At 35.3% G+C, this 21,764-nt stretch overlaps 1 protein-coding gene across 1 annotated transcript in view; it reads left to right on the top strand.

Moving 5' to 3' along the window:
* The window catches only part of AQR (aquarius intron-binding spliceosomal factor), a 112,035-nt gene extending 91,590 nt beyond the window's left edge, over positions 1–20,445 (top strand). The window contains exons 28-35 of the mRNA XM_054450651.2: positions 929–1,000; positions 2,068–2,255; positions 2,932–3,103; positions 6,010–6,180; positions 9,285–9,370; positions 13,878–14,052; positions 16,796–16,909; positions 19,844–20,445. Coding sequence (XP_054306626.1) covers positions 929–1,000; positions 2,068–2,255; positions 2,932–3,103; positions 6,010–6,180; positions 9,285–9,370; positions 13,878–14,052; positions 16,796–16,909; positions 19,844–20,158 — 1,293 coding nt within the window. The 3' untranslated portion in view covers positions 20,159–20,445. The remainder of the gene's footprint in view (positions 1–928; positions 1,001–2,067; positions 2,256–2,931; positions 3,104–6,009; positions 6,181–9,284; positions 9,371–13,877; positions 14,053–16,795; positions 16,910–19,843) is intronic.
* Positions 20,446–21,764: the final 1,319 nt, after the last annotated feature.

Raw genomic sequence — 21,764 nt, 5'->3', positions numbered from 1 at the left:
AAGTGGCTTTTAAGCTGATATTTTAAGGATGAGAAAGAACCAACTAGAGTAAAAGTGAAGAGAATAGCATGTGCAAAGGGCCTGAGGCAGGAAAGGTTTTGCCATTTCGGACAAACTGAAATAGGTAATTGTGGCTGAAGCTTAGTGAGTAAGGAGAAAGATAAAGTACAAGAGGAAGTCAGGGACTAGATTGAATATAGGTTCTTGGTAAATACATCCTTGCTGGCAATATTAAGGGATTTTTTTCCCTAAAACAGTGGTGTGAAGGATTTGAAATAAGGAGTTGTATAAGTGCCTTAGAGGAGTCAAGACAGGAAGAGGAGGAACTAGTAAGGAGTTTGCTATCCATAGTCATAGTGGTGGCTTGGATTTTTAGAGTGGTAGTGCTGGTAGAAATAAAGAAAAATGAATAGACTCAAGAGTTTTGAAGGTAAAATTGACGTGCTCTGGTGATGGATTGAATGCCCAGGGGTGAGACTGAAGTGAATTGTTGTAATGGGTAGGATTCACGTAGGAAAAAAAATTATCCCAAAATGCTACCAGAGTAAGAGTACCAGAGGGAACGACCTCATATATAATTATAAATTGATGCTTTCTGATGTAGAAATAAAGAACTAAATTGAAAAGAACCAAATTGGCATTTGCAATTCAAGAAATGATATACAGGATCTCTTCAATGTAAAGTTGTATATTTAGGCGACTTTCCTGAAGTCAAATACTTGAACTGGAAATGCAGAGGCATAATGATAAATAAGACCATGAAGTTTCTGTTTGAATAATGTGTATGTTGTTATTTTTATCTGTCTGAATAATTTGTATGTCGTTTTTATCTGAAATTATTTGGGGTTTTTTTGATGATTATGTTTATGATGGTAGTTGTTTGGCTTTTAAGCTGTCTTTATGACAAGCTTTCCTCTTTCTTTCTCAGTATGACAACATTTTGATGGAAGAGGCTGCTCAGATTCTGGAGATAGAAACTTTTATCCCTCTTCTTCTACAGGTAAGAAATAAAAGATCTGAGGCAAAGACAATAGAATTCTAAGAATGCTGAGGACAGCATCAGAAAGTTGTACAGTTTGGGTGTGCTGATTGCCGTAGTTATGTATTTTCCTTAACTTCATTATGTTTGGTATTCTATTTTAAGCCTGTAAACTTTCTTGAATCTATTCACTGGCTATTTAGTACTTGTTTTGCTTCCAGAAGTACTATGTAAAAATTCATAGTTTATTTCTGTAGTTTTGAAAAGATTTAGTAATTTTAATCAAGAAAATTACATTGTTGTGCAGTTTGGTGGGAAGATGAGCTGTTTCTTTGTTTATTTTGTTGTAATTGTTTGTAGAATTATTTTTTCATATTCACTGAATGCGTTGCTTTTCTTTATGCCTAAGTTTTTGAGCTAAATTGTGCTATTTAAGAATGTTTTTTACTGTACAATATTCTTTACTATTGAAGCATTAAAAACAAAATGTGAAATTCCCAACTTAAGGATAGAGACCACTCTAATATGCAGATAAATTGAGTTCCAAAAGTTGTTTTTATAAGTGAAGCTACTTGGAACTTGGAATGTATTCTATCAGATATGTTTCAAGGAACTAGGAGACATATAGAGTAGGAAATTGAAGTAGTAGTGTAGATAATTAAAGAAGGTAGTTTTTACTGCTTTGGTGGGTTCAGAATTGGTCCTCAGCTAATTGCGAAACATGTTTATTTCGCATCTTTCCATTTCTTTTCTTGGGCTTCTGTTTCCTTCTGTGTGCTCGTTACCTAATGCTGACCTAATCCTTCCAGCCCTCTTTGGATTACCCTGCCTATTAAAGTAGGGTAATTCCATGCTTGCCTTGTAAATACCTCCATTCTCCCTCACCCACTGTCACCCAGGAATAATAACGTCCAAATTGGTTCACAAATTGTTCTGTAAATTTGCTAGACTCCTCTTTGTGGAGCTGGTAAAGATTAGTAATTTGTAAGATAAGGAAGCTGTTTGATGAAGAGTGAGTCTCTCGGGTAATAAATTGGAGACGAGAGGATAATAGAGTATTTTGCCATTTCCTTACTTTTCATTTCTAGAATCCTCAGGATGGATTTAGCCGACTAAAACGATGGATTATGATTGGGGATCATCACCAGTTACCTCCAGTTATTAAGAACATGGCCTTTCAAAAGTACTCAAACATGGAGCAGTCTCTCTTCACTCGCTTTGTTCGCGTTGGAGTTCCAACTGTTGACCTTGATGCTCAAGGGAGAGCCAGAGCAAGGTAAGAGACAGGAAAAAAAATCATTCCCATTTAAGGACATTTGTTCCATGATCCAAGTGTTTGTGAATAGCTTTTGTGTAGACTATTAGCATTCCTGGCTATCCAGGAACTTGGGTATCCATAAATCCAAAAGCACTTTTGTCGACTTCTGCAAGAGATATGAATAGACCAAATAATTTATTTCCTTCATTTCATTCATTAAGATTAATTTAAGTAACTTACAATCTAATGGCTTATTTTCATTGTCCCTTCTCCTTTCTTCGTGTCCCTAAAAGATATACAGTTAATATAATTTTAAAATCTAAAAAAAAAAAGTGAACAAGAGGAGAACACACCAATTCTTACTTCATAAAGGATGCAGGCCCCATCTCATAGTTACCCCCAAATGTCCTCAATTTTTAGTCTTCCTTGATTTTTTAATTTAAGGGATAAAGATAGCATTGACCTCAGAAAGCGTAATAGAACTCTCATTTTCGTAGTACCTTCAGTCTTCTGACCCTTGGTTACTTGAAGTAGGGAAGTTAAGGTTGAAAGAGCATTATTGCTTAAAAGATGAGCCAAAATGGCTTACATGAAAATTTAAAAGAAGCACAGAAACAGAAACCTCCTTACGTATATTAAAAGAGATTTTACACTGCTAATATTTTCTGTTTGTGGGGGATTTGTCTTTGGAAAGCTTGTGCAACCTCTACAACTGGCGATACAAGAATCTAGGAAACTTACCCCATGTGCAGCTCTTGCCAGAGTTTAGTACAGCAAATGCTGGCTTACTGTATGACTTCCAGCTCATTAATGTTGAAGATTTTCAAGGAGTGGGAGAATCTGAACCTAATCCTTACTTCTATCAGGTAAGAAAAAATAGGAAGCTTGTAAGTTTATTTTGCATTTGCTGGCTGACATATGCCTAAATCAGTGATACTTAACCATTTGGCCATTGAGAAAAGGAAAGTTGGAACTCCACCTTACACATAGCATACGAAAAATCGATTTCAGATTGATTAAAAATACATGCACTAAAGAAACTATAAACAAACTAGAAACTACTAGAAGAAAATATTAATGAATATATAGTGTTGGAGTAAGAAAGGTCTTCCTAAGCTTGTTACAAAAGCAGAAATCATAAAGAAAAATATTGATTGGAGAAAAGATTTATTTTCAGTATTTAAAATTTATTTCAATATTTAACAAACAAGTTGAATTCTGAATATATTTATAGAACTCATAAATTGTTTTAAAAAACAAGACTAATAGGAAAATATGAATCTGCAATTCATATTTTATAACAAGTATAAATCACTGAATCACATTTTCACTTCTTTAACAATGCTCAGTGTTGGGATAGGTTTGGGGAAACTTTATTCTCATACAATGCTAGTAGGAAAATAATTTGGTGGACAAATTGTCAGCATGTATTAAAAGCAATGTTCTCACTTCTAGGAATTTATCCTAAAAAAATAATTGGGCAAGTTTGCAAAGAGTTGTATGCTTCATGTTCATCACTGCAAATTATTTTGGAAATGAGAAACAACCTAAATATCTGTCCGTAGGGATTAATTGCATTATTACATATTCCATATAAAAGAAATACTAGATAGCCACTAATAATGATAACATTGTATTTACTAACAGGAAGAATGTTTATGCTATATTAAGTGGAAAAAAGTTGCAAAGTATATCTATAGTATCTCATTTTAAAAAGGAGCTGCAATACATACATATAGAAGTACGTGCAGATAATCTATACAGAATGACCTGGCAGCATATACATCAAAATATAGTCTTTGGTTGATAGCATTTAGGGTTATTTAAATTTTTTTCTTTTTTTCTGTCTCTCTTTACAGCAAAATATCCAATATAGGTTGTTATATAAATTAGAGATCTTGAGTTATTCATGAAAAAGCATCATTTATCATCAGCTTAAATGTGTATGCGTAGATCTAACTCATGCAGATCTTATTGTCCCTCCAAATATTTGGTTATATTAAATCAAGTTACTCTATTTGTGTACTTAATGCCTGAGAACAGATGTGACCTTTAAATGATAACTTTAAAAATATTAGAACCCAGTTCAAATCAGTGATGTTTCCTAATAGCCACCTTAGAAATTAATTATTCTATCAGTAATCAACTGATGTTTTCATTACATAATTTTTTTTGGAATTTCTTCTTTGAGTCAATTTCATTGCCTGAGTCATAGTGTAGTATTGATTGAAACATTTTTATCCAGATTTGTTACCTGTTTTTCTTACTAATTAAGCCTAACTCTAGATGAGTTTTTAGCGATTCAAGAAATAAATATATTTTCAGATGATGATTTGCCACTATTAAATATATTTCTGAAGAGTTGAAAACACTGTCCCCCAAAATAAGAGTACTGTGCATTTAAGTGATAACATTTGAAGAGTTAGTGTTGAGAGGGAAAGACTAGGTGGATAAATTAATAAAAGTCACTAATTTGAAGGTGACTTGACTCATTTGGAGCGAGTTCTAAAATGTTTGGTCACAATACAGTTCATGTTGTTTTATTGTTAATGCTTCATGTCTAACCTTTGGGCAAAGTACCAAATTGGGCAATGTTAAAGAACTAGAAAACTTAAATGAGCTTGTAACTCAAGCTGTGTGTCACAAAGAACCAGAATATAAATGATATTTCTAGAAGTCTTCCAGTAATCTTTCTGTTGCCTTTGCATGAAATCCAGCTTTCCTTTTTTTTTTTTAATATTGTGTTTATATTCTTATTTTACTTTCTTCTTTCATCTAGTACTTTGGATTTAGTCTCTACTGAACTGGACCAAACAGCTTTGTGTGTGGTTCCTCACCTTTAAGTTGAATAAGCCTTAGTTTTAAGCTCCTTACTAGTCTGTAATTTAACAGTAAACCAGACTGACCAATTTGAGGTCACATCCTCATCCCACCTAAAGTGATCTAGTAGAAGTGACAACCATTATGCAGAGAACAGAAACAAAGCATACAAAAAACATTAAGAAACATGAGGAAGGAGGAAAAGCATTGTGCAAAAATTGAGTCAATTATAATACTGCTAGGTGTATATGCTATTAAACTGGGTATTGTATTGGCTTCTAGTTACTTTGTTCCTTTATAGTTTTGTGTCTCTGTGTAACTACAGTTGTGGTACATTGTATAGAATTTTTTTTTTTTTTTTTTTTTTTTTTGGAGATGAGGTCTCACTTTTGTCACCAGGCTGGAGTGCAGAGGCGCGATTGCAGCTCGCCACAACCTCCGCCTCCCAAGCTTGAGCGATTCCCCCACCTCAGTCTCCAGAGTAGCTGAGACTATAGGCATGCACCACCATGCCCAGCTAATTTTTGTATTTTTATTAGAGACAGGATTTCACCATGTTGTCCAGGCTGGTCTCAAACTCCTGGACTCAAGCGATCTGTCTGCCTAGGCCTCCCAAAGTGCTGGGATTACAGATGTGAGCTACCATGCCTGGCCAGAGTAGTATTAATCTATAATGTGATTGTTATGGTCTTAGGAATATTAAGCCTTTAAGTTGGTAAGTTTTATTTTAGGATTGTTCGATGTATTGCAAATTAAAAGTTTTTATCACTGTTAATGTAGCATAAAATTATCCCTCAGTTTTATGAAAGGTACTCATTTATCCAAGTTACTAAGTCTTCACTTCTTGCAGTGTGCAAAGTGAACAAGTTGTGCTTATCTAGATGAGATATTTTCTCTATAAAATTGAAACAAAAGCAAATAAATGCACAATTTGATTATGTTTGCATTACAGAATCTTGGAGAGGCAGAATATGTAGTAGCACTTTTTATGTACATGTGTTTACTTGGTTACCCTGCTGACAAAATCAGTATTCTAACAACATATAATGGCCAAAAGCATCTTATTCGCGACATCATCAATAGACGATGTGGAAACAATCCATTGATTGGAAGACCAAACAAGGTACTTTTATAATTATAATATGTTCTCTTATTCATCATTTTGGCAAGATGGAAAGGTTTATATTGTTCTACTTTGTCTCTTTGCTATCTCCTTTTAAGATATTTGAGAAAATGAAATAATGGGAACTATAAATAACTGACAGTCTTGCTGGTTTGATGTGACTTTCTATTTCACCCGCATAAAAGATATTTATTGATGGTAACAGAAATGTTTCTGAAACTTTTTGTTCATAAAATGATATATAACAAAATTACATTATAATATGTGTACTGTTACAAGGAGTATGTTTGTTTTGCTTTGCAGAGGTATAATTTAGACTGCTTTTTACTGTGTATAGGAGGAAGTTGTCTTGGGAATAAGGGAAGATTGTAAAATGTATTCAGACCTTGGGATTTAAAAAATATATATTTTTTTATATAATGAAAAATGCATAATATCAAATAAAATGATTCTTTCATTAATGAAGGGTTGAATACATTAGAAAAAACATAAAGATAATACTAATGATAAAATTAGGATTTTAGCTGTGAACATGGCTATGTAAAAGCTCACCTTTTTTGGAAATTATGCAAAAGTAACAGGAAAATGAGAGAAAGAGGGGACAAACTATTTTTATAGACTATCTGGGCAGTAGCAGAAGAAAAGAGGGCCTTTTGTTATGAAAACCATCCAGCCTTCAGAAAACAGCCTTGCTCACCCCATCTTCATGTCTCCCACATAGCTAATCTAAGAAACTTACTTATTCAGTGATGAATAGTATAAAGGGAACTAGCACAAGCTCAATTTATAGGAAAAAATGAAGAACAGCAAAACATAGATAGGATACATGCTCCAGAAAACATGTTGGCCTGGAAAAGATGAAATTTTCAAATATACATTTTGCTGTAAATTGGAAAATACTTAATGAAGTACCCATATCTTTGAGGAAAAGCTACAAAGCAGAGAAATGTAAGAACTCAGAAAGAGATGAAATGTAAGCTGGAAGAAAATAAAATCAGAGGAATCAAAACAAAATCAAAAGGAATACAGGGAAGAATAGACACTGTGCAGAATACTTCATAAGGAATAGAGTGAAACTGAGAAACTAATAATTTTGCAAGTTTAGAAATAGAAAGACCTCAATATTTGAGTCCTTTTACAGAAAGTCTTACTCAAATAATAAGGAAAGTTACTTTCTCTCATAACAAGATGGAAATAGGATGGTTCCAAGGTTGGGTTACAGGGTAGCTCAATGATGTTATTCTGCCCTGCCAATGTCAGTGTGTGAGCCCAGTTCTCCACATGGTCGGAGTGGCAACAGAATTCCCAGGTATAATATCCACACATAACAACAAAGGACTTATATCCAGAATATATGAACTCCTATAAAAGTTATTACTAAATAAGGCAGACCAATACAAAATGGGCAAATGACTTGAACAGACAATTAACGTAGGAAGATCTACAGGTAGCCAATACGTCATGAAAAAGTGCTTACCATCATTAGTTGTCAAGGAAATAGAAATTAAAACTACAATGATATACCACTACCTACCCAAAAGAATGGGTAAAATGATGAAGATTGACATTATGACACGTGTTGGCAAAGATGTACAACTGAAACTCTAGAACTGGAACATTGCTGGTGAATGTGTGAAGTGGGATAGCAGTTTTGGAAAAGTTTGACAGTTTCTTATAAAGTATGCACTTCCTGTACAGCTCAGCAATTTCACTCCTACGTATTTATTCAAGAGCAATGTAAACATGTCCACAAAAATATTTGTACATGAATATTTATTGCAGCTTTATGCAAGATAGCTTCAAACTAGAAACAGGCCAAATTTTCATTAAAAGGTGAGTGGATAAACTGTGGTATATTCATTCAGTGAAAGAATACTCAGAAAGGTATGAATTTCTCATGTACACATACATGAATATATCTCAGAAACATGCTGATTGAAAGAAACAGGACACAAAAGAATATATCCCTTTTATGCTATTTTTATGTAATTCTAGAACTGGCAAAAAATAATCTGTAGTGACAGAAAGTAAATCAGTGGTTGCCTGGGACTGGGGTGTGCAGATTTGACCAAAATGGGGCCTGAGGTGATGGACATTTTTATTGTGGTAGTGGTCACATGGGAAAATGTGTTGTCAAAATTTATCAAATTGTACACTTGAACACATTTTATTGTGTATAAACTATACCTCCATGTAGTTGACTTAAAAAGTGTTTTGTAAACTTCCTAAAGATAGACTATAAATTACAGTATCTGCAGGGTAAGCAATAAACTTTTTGTTGAGTTGATGAAAAGATAAATGCCTGAGTTGCCAGTATTAGTGACCGAAACCTTTCTGAACTTCCCTGTTTGTACATACACTTTTTCTTTTCCTTTTTTTTAAGAAACAGGGTCTTACTCTGTTACCCAGGCTGGAGTGTAGTGTCATGATCTCAACTCACTGCAACCTCCACCTCCTGGGCTCAAGCAGTCCTCCCAACTTAGCCTTCTGAGTAGCTGGAACTACAGGCACATGCCACCATGCTCAGCTAATTTTTGTATGATTTGTAGAGATGGGATTTCACCACATTGCCCAGGCTGGTCTTTAACTCCTGGGCTCAAGCGATCTGCCCACCTTGGCCTCCCATGTACATATATTTTCAAACTGAACAGAAAGTACAATGAAGATTATTTGTTTTTTTCTTTGATGGAGGAATGCTGTAGACATTTACTAGTGATATGTTAAGTAATAAATAAGCATACTAAGTTATATTGCTGAGCATCAAACTGGGATACCAGTTAATAAGCTAGACACAGTCCTTGCTTTCATGAAGTTTTGCAGTCTAATGGGAGAAGACTGTTAATTCCAAAAATAGTTATTTAGTTATCAGCAAAGGTAAAGACAAGTGCTGTAAGTGTGAATAACGTAAGGATGTAGTTTGATGTGGTTAGTATGGTTTATTTAATAATGTTCATTAACTTGTTCTTGGAATTTCAAGCCTATGATCATGTTTCTTTTGGGATTATTTTAAGGATAAGATGTTTGCTTCTAGCACATTATTTAAATGATCTCTAGCGTTTTTTGGCTTTTGCAAATGCACCATATTTTCCATTTTTTATTTCTAGGTGACAACTGTTGATAGATTTCAAGGTCAACAGAATGATTATATTCTTCTTTCTCTGGTACGAACCAGGGCAGTGGGCCATCTGAGGTACGTAGGAAAAAACTTCCATAATATTTATTGAACTTTTCTATGTACTTCAATTTTGAAATTCTGTGGCTAAGTGTTCTAAATATTTTTTAAGTTTAAACTATAATTACTAGGCAACTTTTGCTGCTTTTTGTTGGAATGTAACATCAAATTCCTTGTAGTAACTATTGTCATTGCTGCTGGATTTTTTTACTCTTAAATGTTTTAGTAATTTTAACAGTTTTACTCTTTAGTAACACTCAGAGATAGCGTTTTATCATAAAATCTTAATCTGTCCTGTATCTGTTAGAAACTTAATATCAGAAATTAAAGGAGATAAAGAAGTAAAAAGTCTTCAGAATAAATTTTCATTGTATAATATGTTTTCTCATTTTTTGTCATACACAATCTTGCAGCCTTAGTGTTAGAGGATAAAGGAGCCATTTGTTCTCCCTGGATTAAGAATTGTCAAAACAAACAGTAATCTACTTTTATCATTTATTATGATGTATTTATGTGCTAGAGATTTATGGAAATAATATCTTCTTATTATAAAGCATCCATTTAGTTTTATGTAAACCTTCATCTCATATGACATACTAACAAAACTAAAGAGAGTTTATTTTATTACTTTATTGGATAGACATAAAAAGAAAATTCTCCAAGCTCTCATAATATTGTCATTAAGATCTATTTGGAGCCTAACCCAGTGATCAGGTTTCATGAAATTGATAACTTTTATGTAAGGGTGAGTAAAGATGTAATGTTTTAAAAAATTGTTTCGCGTTCTAAAATAGTTTGTTTTTGCATATTAAGTGTCAAGCCAATATTTACAGACTTAACTTTTTAAAAAAGCAATTCCTTCTTCTCATTGAGATGTATAACTACCATCTGAATGGGCTGTCACTATGGTTTACATAATTAACATCTCAAAAACTTACAGTATGAATATATGAATACTCCTTCTGCCCCCTTCCTCTCCCTACCTTTTTTCTTAACTCTGTGGTACTTGGTCTTCAAATTCCAGTGACTTTAGTTCTTTGCTGCCCTATGCCTAATTTTTCTGTAAACTTAGAAAAAAAAGAAAGATTTTGAGGATAAAATGCTTATGAATGAAGGGTTAAAAGAAAACCTGATTTCAGTATTGTCTTGAACATCAAAATTTTCTAGCAAAAATACCTTTATCCCAATAAGTTAAATTTATTTGTATTTGCCAAAATTTTCCTTTGAAACTCCAACTTCTTCATGGGGGATAGTGTTGGTGGTGGTTGTGCATAGAGGGGATATGTCAGTTCATTATTTATGATTCCAGTTACCCAGGTAGCTTAGCCTAGGTATCTTAGCTAGAATTTCATCAAACTTTTAATAAAAATTTGTGATTTTTAGAAAGCTAATCTTTCATATCCTTCCTTTTATATATAGGCAAGAAACTATTTCTGTTTCAGGATACCAAGGAAACCTACTTCCTGCCATATCTCATTTTTTTCAATAACATTATTGAGTTGTAATTTGCGTATACAATTTATCTATTTAAAGTGTACAATTCAATGATTTTTTTATATATTAACAGCTATGCAGTTATCTCTACAATCAATTTGAGAACATTTTCATCACTGTAGCAGGAAACCCTGTACTTAGCAATTACTTCCCTCCCCTCTCCCCCAAACCCTTGGCAACCACTAATTTACTTTTTATCTCTGTAGATTTGCCTATTTTGGACACTTAATATAAATGGAATCATATAATATGTGGTCTTTTGTTACTGGCTTCTGTCACTTAACATATGTTCAAGGTTCATTGTTGTAGAATGTATCAGTGCTTCATTCCTTTTCATTGCCGAATAGTATTCCATTGTGTGGCTGTGTCACATTTTATTTATCCATTCATCAATTGGACATTGGGTTTTTTCCACTTTGTGGCTATTAGAATGAATAATGCTGCTATGAATATGCATATACAATTTTTATGTGAACACTTGTTTTTCTTTCACTTGGATATAGACCTAAGAGTAGAATTTCTGGGTCATATGGTAACTCTGTATTTAGCATTTTAGGGAACTGTTAGACCGTTTTCCAAGTGCCTGCCTTATTTCTTTTGCTCACACCTTTTTTTCAGCCAGGGTGGACTAATTGGGTGATTGGGTTGGAGCCAGCTTCAGTTCCAGAGGCCTGTTTTAGGACAATGTGGAGTTGTTTAGTAGCCAGAGTAGTGGGACAGTTCTGGTCCCTTTTCCAGCATTCATTGTTCTTGTACCGAACTGATTTGGACAGCCTAGCTACCAATAGAAATGCGTGTAACCTGTTCTGAGCCAAGTAATGAGGCTGCAGCTTTCCTCTGTTGTTTCCTCATAGGGGTTCTATCAGAGTGTTGGCATTGTTGTTTAACAGTGCTTTTCCTATCCAGCCATCTTCTGGGGACTAAGAAAGAATGTTTAGTCCACATTGCCCTGCTTTCAAGACATAATTCCAAGGAACTCTGCCTACTCATGTTACTATCCTTTGTTTTTTTGCCTGGTAGTTTGTTATGTTCATAGTATTTGGTCATTCATTTAACAAACATTTTCAGATCCATCCATTGTTTGTCAGTGTGCTAGATTCTTAATATTTAGTAATAGATCTAACATCCATGATCTCTGCCCTTGAGGAGTTTAGAGTCTAGTGACAGATTCATTAATATATCTTTGGAAGATACCTACATTTGAATCTGCAGAAAATTTTTAGTTCAAATCTCCTCATGTACAATGGAGATCATACTTACAAAAGCCACTTTACTGTACTATAGCACTGAAGGCTGGGGAAAAGTTTTCTCAGAGACCATACGGTGGTCATTGCAATAGTGCTGTATCTGTGCCCTGTCTAGAGATAGGGCCTTCTGGATGTAAGAGGTCACCATGCAACAGTTTGTCACCTGCTTCCACTACTAACCCTTTTTCTGCCTAACAACATTAAATTCCACTATAATTTTATTTATAATATTTGTGTGAGAACTTATGCTAGGTATTTCTAGCAGTGTACCTTCAGTTACCAGTGTTGGAACCACCCAACTGTAGCATGACCCCTTGGGGTTCTAAGGAAATGTGGTGAAAATAATAATTTGGCTGACAGTAACTTAGAAAATAATATTTCCTTCATGAATCCAGTGTGTCACAAATGTAGAGATTCCTCAAAGTTTCTGTAAAGGAGTATGTCTTTTCCTTCTACCTAAATGAGCATGTCTTAATTTTGTTTGTTGCTGGGGGAAGGGTACCTATCCCTGCTCTGTCCCCTCACACACATACACATAACACAAGAATATAAGTGATAGTATATGCTGGTGTCACACTGTACCTCCTTAAGGTACATAGACTAGACCTGTGTACCTCCTTAAAACCATAGACTAGACCATAAAAAAACACCATAGAAAATGAGGCCGAATTAGAGATACTCCCCAAATACCTTGCATTACACAAAGAAAAGCTATTAGATAAATATTCCAATTCCTGGTTCTCTCTGTCTCTCTGAATGTTACAGAGAACAATCTCTGTAACATTAGATCTCTTTCACACTCTTTCACACTTTCTTTCAGAAATTGGAGGTGATTCTCCCAGGCTTTATTATTCTTCATGAAAGTCTTCTCTTTTTCAGAGTACTCAAAAATTTAAATAGCCATCTAAAAACATCTCAAGTAAAAAATCTGTCCTCTGCATTTGAAACCAAAATTATTTTTTCTCACTAAAACACATTTTATCTAATAGTGAGATGAAATTACATTAGCCCTGTTTACATTTATTTGATTCAAACCTTTTTTTAAAAAACTTAGATTCTTTTAAAAAAATAGATTAAAGAAAAATGACATCATTCATCAGATAGCCAGCTACATGTGTAGTTTGATCATTCAGTTTAACCGTTTTTATCACTGTTGATATGAATATTGAGTACCTATTATAGGCCAGGCATTGAATCTAAATAGTAAAATAAATTCGTGGATAAGACATGTTATAGGCTGACTGTCCCTTATCTGAAGTTTCAGATTTTGAATTTTCACATTAGGGATGCTCAACTTGTATTGTTTTGTAACATCATCCTATATTTCCATATGTACTTATTATTGTAAATAAGTATAAAACAGTGTGGTAAGAGTTATCTAGGAAGTAAAATTTTACCTTGATGGAGCCTGGGATTTTGGTAGGTGAAGTGGAAGAAGAGCTAGTTCGGATTGACTCAATGACAGTGATACAATAAATCAGTAACTGACAATTGAACTATACAGTAATATTAATATATTACTTAGACCTTTTTAATAAGTGCATTGGTTATTTTGTGATCCTCCTCCTCAAAAAACCAACGAGAGGTTAGTAATAAAGCCTTAACTTTTGTTTGGTTTATTAGTCACGTAACATTGATTAACTTCTATTAAGTTTTTAAGAAGCTTAACTTTTTATTGCCGGGGCTTAACAGGACTATCTAATGAAATATGTGAAAAAAAAAAAAAAGCTGCTTAAATGTTAATAATCTTGAAGTGTGCTAATTATTTTGTTTATTTCCCAAAGGGATGTCCGTCGCTTGGTAGTGGCCATGTCTAGAGCCAGACTTGGACTTTATATCTTTGCCAGAGTATCCCTCTTCCAAAACTGTTTTGAACTGACTCCAGCTTTCAGTCAGCTCACAGCTCGCCCCCTTCATTTGCATATAATTCCAACAGAACCTTTCCCAACTACTAGAAAGGTAGGATTTCTTTCTTCATTTTATAAAACAGCATTCCTCAGAGTGGGAAATTGGAATTTTCTTATAGGTGACTACATTAGCTTGGAACATTATTATAGATAATTTAGTCCCTGTTTTAGAGTGTGCTGCACTGAGGAAATGAGTTAGATTTTCTATATAAAAATGATATCGGTAGGGCGCAGTGGCTTATGCCTGTAATCCCAGCACTTTGGGAGGCCGAGGTAGGAGGATTGCTTGAGCCCAGGAGTTTGAGACCAGCCTGGGCAACATAGCGAGACCTCATCTCTATAAAAAATAAATAACTAAAAATTAAAAATAATAATGTCAGACAACATTTAGTAGCTACCATGTATTAGGCAGGCAGTTCTTTACATACAGTATCTCATTTTCATCTCAGTAAAAACAGCCTATTAGGTTATTAGATTATTTTATTAACCCCATTTTACAAATGGAGAAACTTAGGGTCAGAGAAGCTAAGTAGTTTGGCCATGCATCTAGCAGATAGAGGATCCAAGATCTGAAAAGCCAGGAGGTCTTTTCGAATAACATCCCAGAGTTCATGTTATTTATCATTATACTGTACTGTTTGTCTTCAGTTTTGTAAGGAGAACTTAACTACTTACTTGGAAATAGAGCAATAAATAGTTGAGTTCTTAAGAAGCTTACATTTTGGGGAAATGGGGGAGGAGAGAGCACATATATTTAAAGAAAAGATAGAGAAATACTACTCCCTCTTATCCCCCCTTCTTTCTCCCCTTTTCCTAGCACCTTCCCTCCATAGATAACCAGTCTCTTTAGTTTCTCATTTATCCTTATATTCCTTTTGTATAAAGGAGAAGAGATATGTTTATTTTTATATTATTTTCCTTCTTACGTGAAGGTTATTATACTATAGACTTTTGGGCTTTGCTTTTTTATTTAATGAATTGTCCTGGATGGGGGTCCATTGGATTTTAAATAACATTATTTTAGATGTTCACAGTATGCATCTTCCCTCCACCCCTCTAAAAAAAAACTTAAGTCTTGTGTGTTTAATAATAATAGGTACTTTTTTAAAAACTGCCTTTTTATTTACTTATTTTTGAAGAAATGCTGCTGTGGAGAAATAGGAAAATGGTGGCGAGAGATCATGGGGTGGTAGGGTCACATAAAGCCTCAAGTGTCAGGCCCAAGTCTAGACACAATCCTATTATATCTGAGTTTCTCAATCTTTTGTGGGCTAGTAAACAGGCACATTCCTGACAAGAGGTCTGGGACAGAGCCTAGGTGTCATCATGTGTAACAAGCTCCCCAGGTGCTTTCTATGTAAGGGCTACACATCACACCTGAAGAAATCTGGAGTGCAGGTCAGACAATATCACTGAACAGAAGGTATTTCGGAAACCCATGCTTTAGATAACACTCATGAGTTCAAGGCCCTGGGGAGGTTAGGGCTGAGAACATCTCCCCATCTTCTCCTCAAGAGATAGTGAGGGGCGGAGAGTGCTGCATCTCAAGGAAAGGCAGCTCTTGGCAAGACTCCAGAAAAGAAGCTAACAAACAAAAACTCTTCCATGTTCCTAGTCATAATAGCATGGCAGTATTTGTACATACGAGTTCTGACCATTGCAGAAAATGACCATTAATCAAAAGAATACCTGCTTAGATGGAATGCTGCCATCCTGCTTACTTCTGAGAAATGTTGTTTAATTTACTAAATTATTTCTAACTTCATACTCTTTAAATAATTTGTCACTTTAAGATTGAATGCTCCTTTTTTGGGGTATGTTTTTTACCTTAATGGTTTTCTAAATTGTTCCTATCATAAGAAAGGATAAGACTTTATAAACATTTTATTAATAACTATAAATAGGAAAGTCATTAATCTCTATTTTAGGGTGGTTTAAAAAGAAGTACAAATTCTGTATTTTCTTGATTTGCTTTACCGCCTTACCTACACTTACAGAGCAGTGTTTCTTAGATTGTTGTCAGAAGCTACAGAAGAATCAGCTCATTCCACCCAGACCTTCTGAATCCGAATCTATAGGGGCTGGAGCCTAGGTACCTGCAATCTAACAGTCTACCCCAGATGATTCTGATAGACACCAAAATTTTAAAAAGAGCGTTTGAATATTCACCCTCTTGACTCATAGTATATGTGTTAAATAAAAAGTAAATGTTGGCCTCTTATTTTTTAGAAAAATGTAAGTAGGACAAAGAATGTTAATATTTTCATTCTGAATTATCTTATGAACTGTCTTTGGAGCATACACGGTCTTAGAAACTGCTGTTTCAGACCGTGTTGACTTTTCTCTCTAGTCAAATAATTACTTATCTCGTACTAATTCTTTTATATTAGATAGTAGACTAAAACCCATACTTCACTTACCAGCCCAAAATTATATTAAAAGCTGGCAACTCTTAGCTCTTCTAGTCTCTAACCTTTCTAAATTTCAATGGAATCACTATTCTTCATGAATTTTTTTTTTTTTTAAATAATCTTTTTTTAATGGGAGTCACGTGGCCAGCAGGCAGAGCGTGCTGACCTGGGCCCCCTTTTTATTAATTCTATTTAAGTCTTTTTTTTTAACATTCATGAAGTCTTCATTGGACTCTTCACACTTGCATTTTATGTCCTCTTACTATTAGGTCTTCCAGACCCTAATTGTGCTTATTCATAAGATTAAGAAATGGGTTTATGTTGAAGTGTTACCGTCTAGGGTTGTTTTACTAGATACTTAACGTTCTTTTTTCCTTCTTCTAGAATGGAGAGAGACCATCTCACGAAGTACAAATAATAAAAAATATGCTCCAGATGGCAAACTTTGTATACAACATGTACATGCATTTGATACAGACTACACATCATTATCATCAGGTGAGTTTCTCAAAATTGACTTTTATTTTTCTTGCTGTAGAAATAATTTTCTTTTCTTCAGAATAAATCTTTAGTACCTAATTCCTTGTGGGAAATCAGCTAAACTAAAGCAGGCTATTATTATTTATGTAACATTCGTATTTTTAAAACATCTTTATATAGTTAGAATTCCACATACAATAAAGTCCACAAACTTAAAGTGTGAAATTTTATATGTTCTGGCATAGGCATTTACCTGTGAAGCCATCAGCACAGCCAAGATAAAGAGCATATCCATTAGCCCAAGAGTTTTCCCTTGTGCCCATTTGTAATCCCTCCTTGCCCTTCACCAGTCCCCTTTTTACCTTCCCAGGCAGCCAAGGATCTGCTTTCTGTCATGATAGGTTTGCTTCTGTTTTCTAGATTTTTATATAAATGGAAGCATACAGTATGTATTCTTATTTTTTCTGGCTACTGTTGCTTATACAAGTCTTTGTACTTTATCTTGGGTAGATACCTAAGAGTGGAATGGCTGAATTTATGTTAAGAATGTGTTTAACTTTTTAAGAAGCTACCAACCTGTTTTTCAAAGTGGTTGAACCACTTTACACTCTCAGCAGCAGTGTGAGAGTTCTAGTTGCTACACCTCCTCACCCTCACTTGATATGGTATGTCTTTTTAAAATTTTGGCAGTTCTAATAGATATACAGTGATCTCAATCTGGTTTTAGTTTTCATTTCCCTAAGGACTGATGATGAGCATCTTTTCATGTGGTCATTTGCCATCTGTATATCTTTGGGGATGTGTCTGCTCAGGTTTCCTGCTCATTTTTTTATTAGGTTGTATATTTTATTAAGTTTCGAGAGGTTTTTATTTATTCTTGCTACAAGTCCTTTATCTGATATGTATTTTACAAATATTTTCTCCCATTCTGGCTTGTTTATTTATTTTGTAAGTGTCTTTCAAAGAGCAAAAGTTTTAAATTATGATGAAGTTCAATGTATCAAAGTGTTCTTTTATGATTCATGCTTTTTATATCCTAAAAATACATAGCCTAACTCAGAGTTACAAAGATTTTTTCTAGAAGTTGCATAGTTTTAGGTTGGATACTTAGGTATGATGCATTTTGAGTTAATTTTTATATGATACAGGTAGGACTGAGTTTTATTCATTTGTCTGTGGATATGCAGTTGTTTCAGCACCACTTCCCTAATAGGCAATTTTTTTCTTTGTTGATTTGCTTGTCATCTTAGTCAAAATATCAATTGACTATATATGTGAGAGTCTAATTCTGGGCTTTCTATTCTGTTCCATTGTTCTGTATATCCGTCCCTTTGCCATGACTGTACTACCTTGATTATAGTAGCTTTACAGTCAGTCTGGAAATTAGATAACATTAAGTCCTTTAGCTTTGTTCTTCATTTTAGAAATTGTCTTAGCTATCCCAGTTCCTTTGCTTTTCTATATACATTTTAGAATCAGCAGGTCAGTTTCTACCCCCAAAAGCATGCTGCAGTTTTTAAAAGGATATTTTGAAGAGGAGGATTGTTTAGAATCCATTTGGGGAGATTAACATCTTCACATATTAAGTCTTCCTATCCATGAATAAGATCTCTCGTTTATTTAGATCTTCTTTAAATTCTCATCAGGATTTTGTAGTTTTCAACATACAAACCTTACACATATTTTGTTAACATTTTGCTAAGTATTTTTCTTTTTCTTTTTCTTTCTTTTTTTTTTGCTGCTATCGTGCACGGTACTTTTTAAAAATCTTAAAGTCCAGGTGCAATGGCTCATGCCTGTAATCCCAGCACTTTGGGAGGCTGAGGTGGGTGGATCACCTGCGGTCAGGAGTTCGAGCCCAGCCTGGCCAACATGGTGAAACCCCATCTCTACTAAAAATACAAAAATTAGCAAGGCATGGTGGTACATGTCTGTAATCCCAGCTAGTTGGGAGGCTGAGGCAGGAGAATCGCTTGAACCTGGGAGACGGAGGTTGCAGTGAGCCGAGATGGCACCACTGCACTCCAGCCTGGGCGACAGAGTGAGACTCTGTCTCAATCAATCAATCAATCAATCAATCAATTCATTCATTCAATTTCCAGCATTGTAAGCAGAGTCCCTGATGAGAAAGCCACTAGACTGCCATGGGGCAAAGGGCAAGCTAAGCAGCATATAGAGTTGCTCCAGTTTTCTGGTTGAATGGAACAGAAACCTTGTTCCTTGCTGCTCCCTTCTCCCATGGCTTTGCCTTAAGGCCAGGCTCCCCTCTACCTCTCACAGGGCTCTTTTTCTTTTCTTTTTCTTTTTTTTGAGATGGAATCTCTCTCTGTCGCCCAGGCTGGAGTGCAGTGACACAGTCTCAACTCACTGCAACCTCCAACTCTCAGGGTCAAGTGATTCTCCTGCCTCAGCATCCTGAGTAGATGGGATTACAGGCTCCTGCCACCACGCTCAGCTAGTTTTTGTGTTTTTAGTAGAGACGGGGTTTCACCATGTTGGCCAGGCTGGTCTCGAACTCCTGGCCTCAAGTGATCCGCCTGCCTTGGCCTCCCAAAGTGCTGGGAATGCCACCATGAGCCACCGCACCCAGCTCACAGGGCTCTTTGATTAAAGTTGACCCTTTCTTGAGTTAGTTTTATAATCAGTCCTGATCAGTCACTGTTTTTTGCAGAAATGTTGACAGCAAAGTCTGTTGCTTAAAAATCTAATAGCTTTTCATGGTTGTTTTCCTCTCTGAGGATTTTATATGTATTTTGATTATCAGTATATGACATCTGTGTAGGCATATTCCTTGGTGTTAGCAGAACCTAGACCATTGTCATCAGAGGTGTTAAATCTGTAATATAAAATGGTCAGCACTGTTTTGGAGAACTCTAGAATGGTAATGTGAGAGCTTAGCTTTATAAGCTGTTTTTCATATTGGTATTGTCTTTTTTTTTTTTTTTTAATTAGACTTTATTACAACTACCACCTGCTATGGTAGAAGAAGGTGAGGAAGTTCAAAATCAAGAAACAGAATTGGAAACAGAAGAAGAGGCCATGACTATTCAAGCTGACATCATACCCAGTCCAACAGACACCAGCTGCAGTCAAGAAACTCCAGCCTTTCAAACTGACACCCCCCCTAGTGAGACAGAAGCCAGTTCCAATCCAGAAGCCATCCCTGCTTTATCTGAGACCACCCCTACTATGGCAGGAGTTGTATCTGCACCAGCAGAGGCTAACACACCTCAGGATGCCACATCTGCCCCACAAGAGACCAAGTAGCCAAACTGTAGTCCTTCTAAAGGAGGACATGGCATTCAAAAAGTCTGAGTAAAGTTATTTTTTGTATTTTATATTTGCTTCTGCCATTTTACTGTCACTAATTAATGTTCAGTTCTTACATTTGTTAACTGATTTCAGTGTCTTGAATATTTTTTTTAAATTATGTGTATGAACAATTCTAGTTTCATTTGTTCAATCAGAAGAGCAAATAACCATTCCTTTCATGTTTTGATCACCGAGTGTGTCTGTAATCATACCTACATTAAAATCATTTTCTATAGAATATATAATATATACTTCATATTTTTAGTGAACTTCTCTAAAGAAGAGGACAGAATATACCGGACTTAACCATGAATACCCTTGAGTGTCCAAATTGGGAAGGAACTTGTTTCTTTTGTTATACTATCAAATGCTTAAATTCTGTTTCCTTTTTTCTTAACCTTTCTTTGCTGTCTTTATGTCAAGATATTATTAGCAGTAAGATACAGGTTTCTCCAGTCTATCAAACTGGTTACATGCATTTCCTTCTCTCAAATCTTAGAATGCCTTAGAATCACCTAAGATGTCTGTTTATTCTTGAGGCACACCTCAGACTGAATGAGTCAGAATCTCAGGATTAGAGCCCAGGAATCTATATTTTAGGAGGTTCTCCACACCACTAATGTTTGGGTTGCTGGCAGAGTGGCATCAGCCAAGGCTGGTGAGGCTGAGCCAGGATTTGTCATCAGCTAAATAGGAAGACTCTGCCAAATCGATCTGGGCAAGAAGCAGGATCCTGAGTCTGGGCAACGAGAGTCAGAGAACTGAACTCCTGTGTGCAGGATAGAATTTTCCCATGGCAGAAATTCTGAGTTTTCTGCCTTATTTTTCTTGGGATAACCAGCTACAAGGAGACCTTCAGGTAAAATGTGGTTCAAATATGGGAAGGCAGAGGTACCTGGGACCTTGCTACTGAAGTATGATTTGTGAACCAACAGCATCAACATCATATTGAAGTTTGTTATTTATAGAAATGCAGAAGTTTGGGCTCTGCTCCAAACCTATTAAATCTAAATCTACATTGCAACGAAGTCCCCAGGTGATTCACAGGCACTTTGTAGTTTGAGAAGCACTGTACTAAGATTACTGTGTTGTCTTCACATGAATGAGGTTATAATGGTAGAATTACCAGTGAATGTGACTAATGTTTTCTGACAAGGGACCTCTGCTTATAAGGTCCCTGGGCATGGTGCCCAGAACTGGAAAAAAAAAAAAAAAAAAAAAAGAAAGGAAATGTTTATATGTATGTGTAGAGGGGAAAATTGCCCACTAGTTCTCTATTTCCCATTTTGATCATCTGCTAGAGTATCTAAAGGGGAGCATTTCCCCCAGAGTGTCTCCTCTAGTGCATCCACCTATGGGCCTGGCCACGTCCAAGGAATCTTTGAAGAAACAAGCAAGAACTGCACACTACCATTGAAATCCTTCTGGTCCTGACATTGTGAAGGAATGATTGCTTCATAAGGAAATTAAACCCAGAAAGTCAAGTCAGTTATATTTTTGAGTAACTAGTGTTTGCTCAACTCTACCAGGCTGTGTTGAATATGGTCCAGACTCTCATTTT

Source organism: Pongo pygmaeus, chromosome 16 (genome assembly GCF_028885625.2).
Source record: "Pongo pygmaeus isolate AG05252 chromosome 16, NHGRI_mPonPyg2-v2.0_pri, whole genome shotgun sequence".
Taxonomy (NCBI): domain Eukaryota; kingdom Metazoa; phylum Chordata; class Mammalia; order Primates; family Hominidae; genus Pongo; species Pongo pygmaeus.
This window is presented reverse-complemented; position numbering and strand designations above follow the sequence as displayed.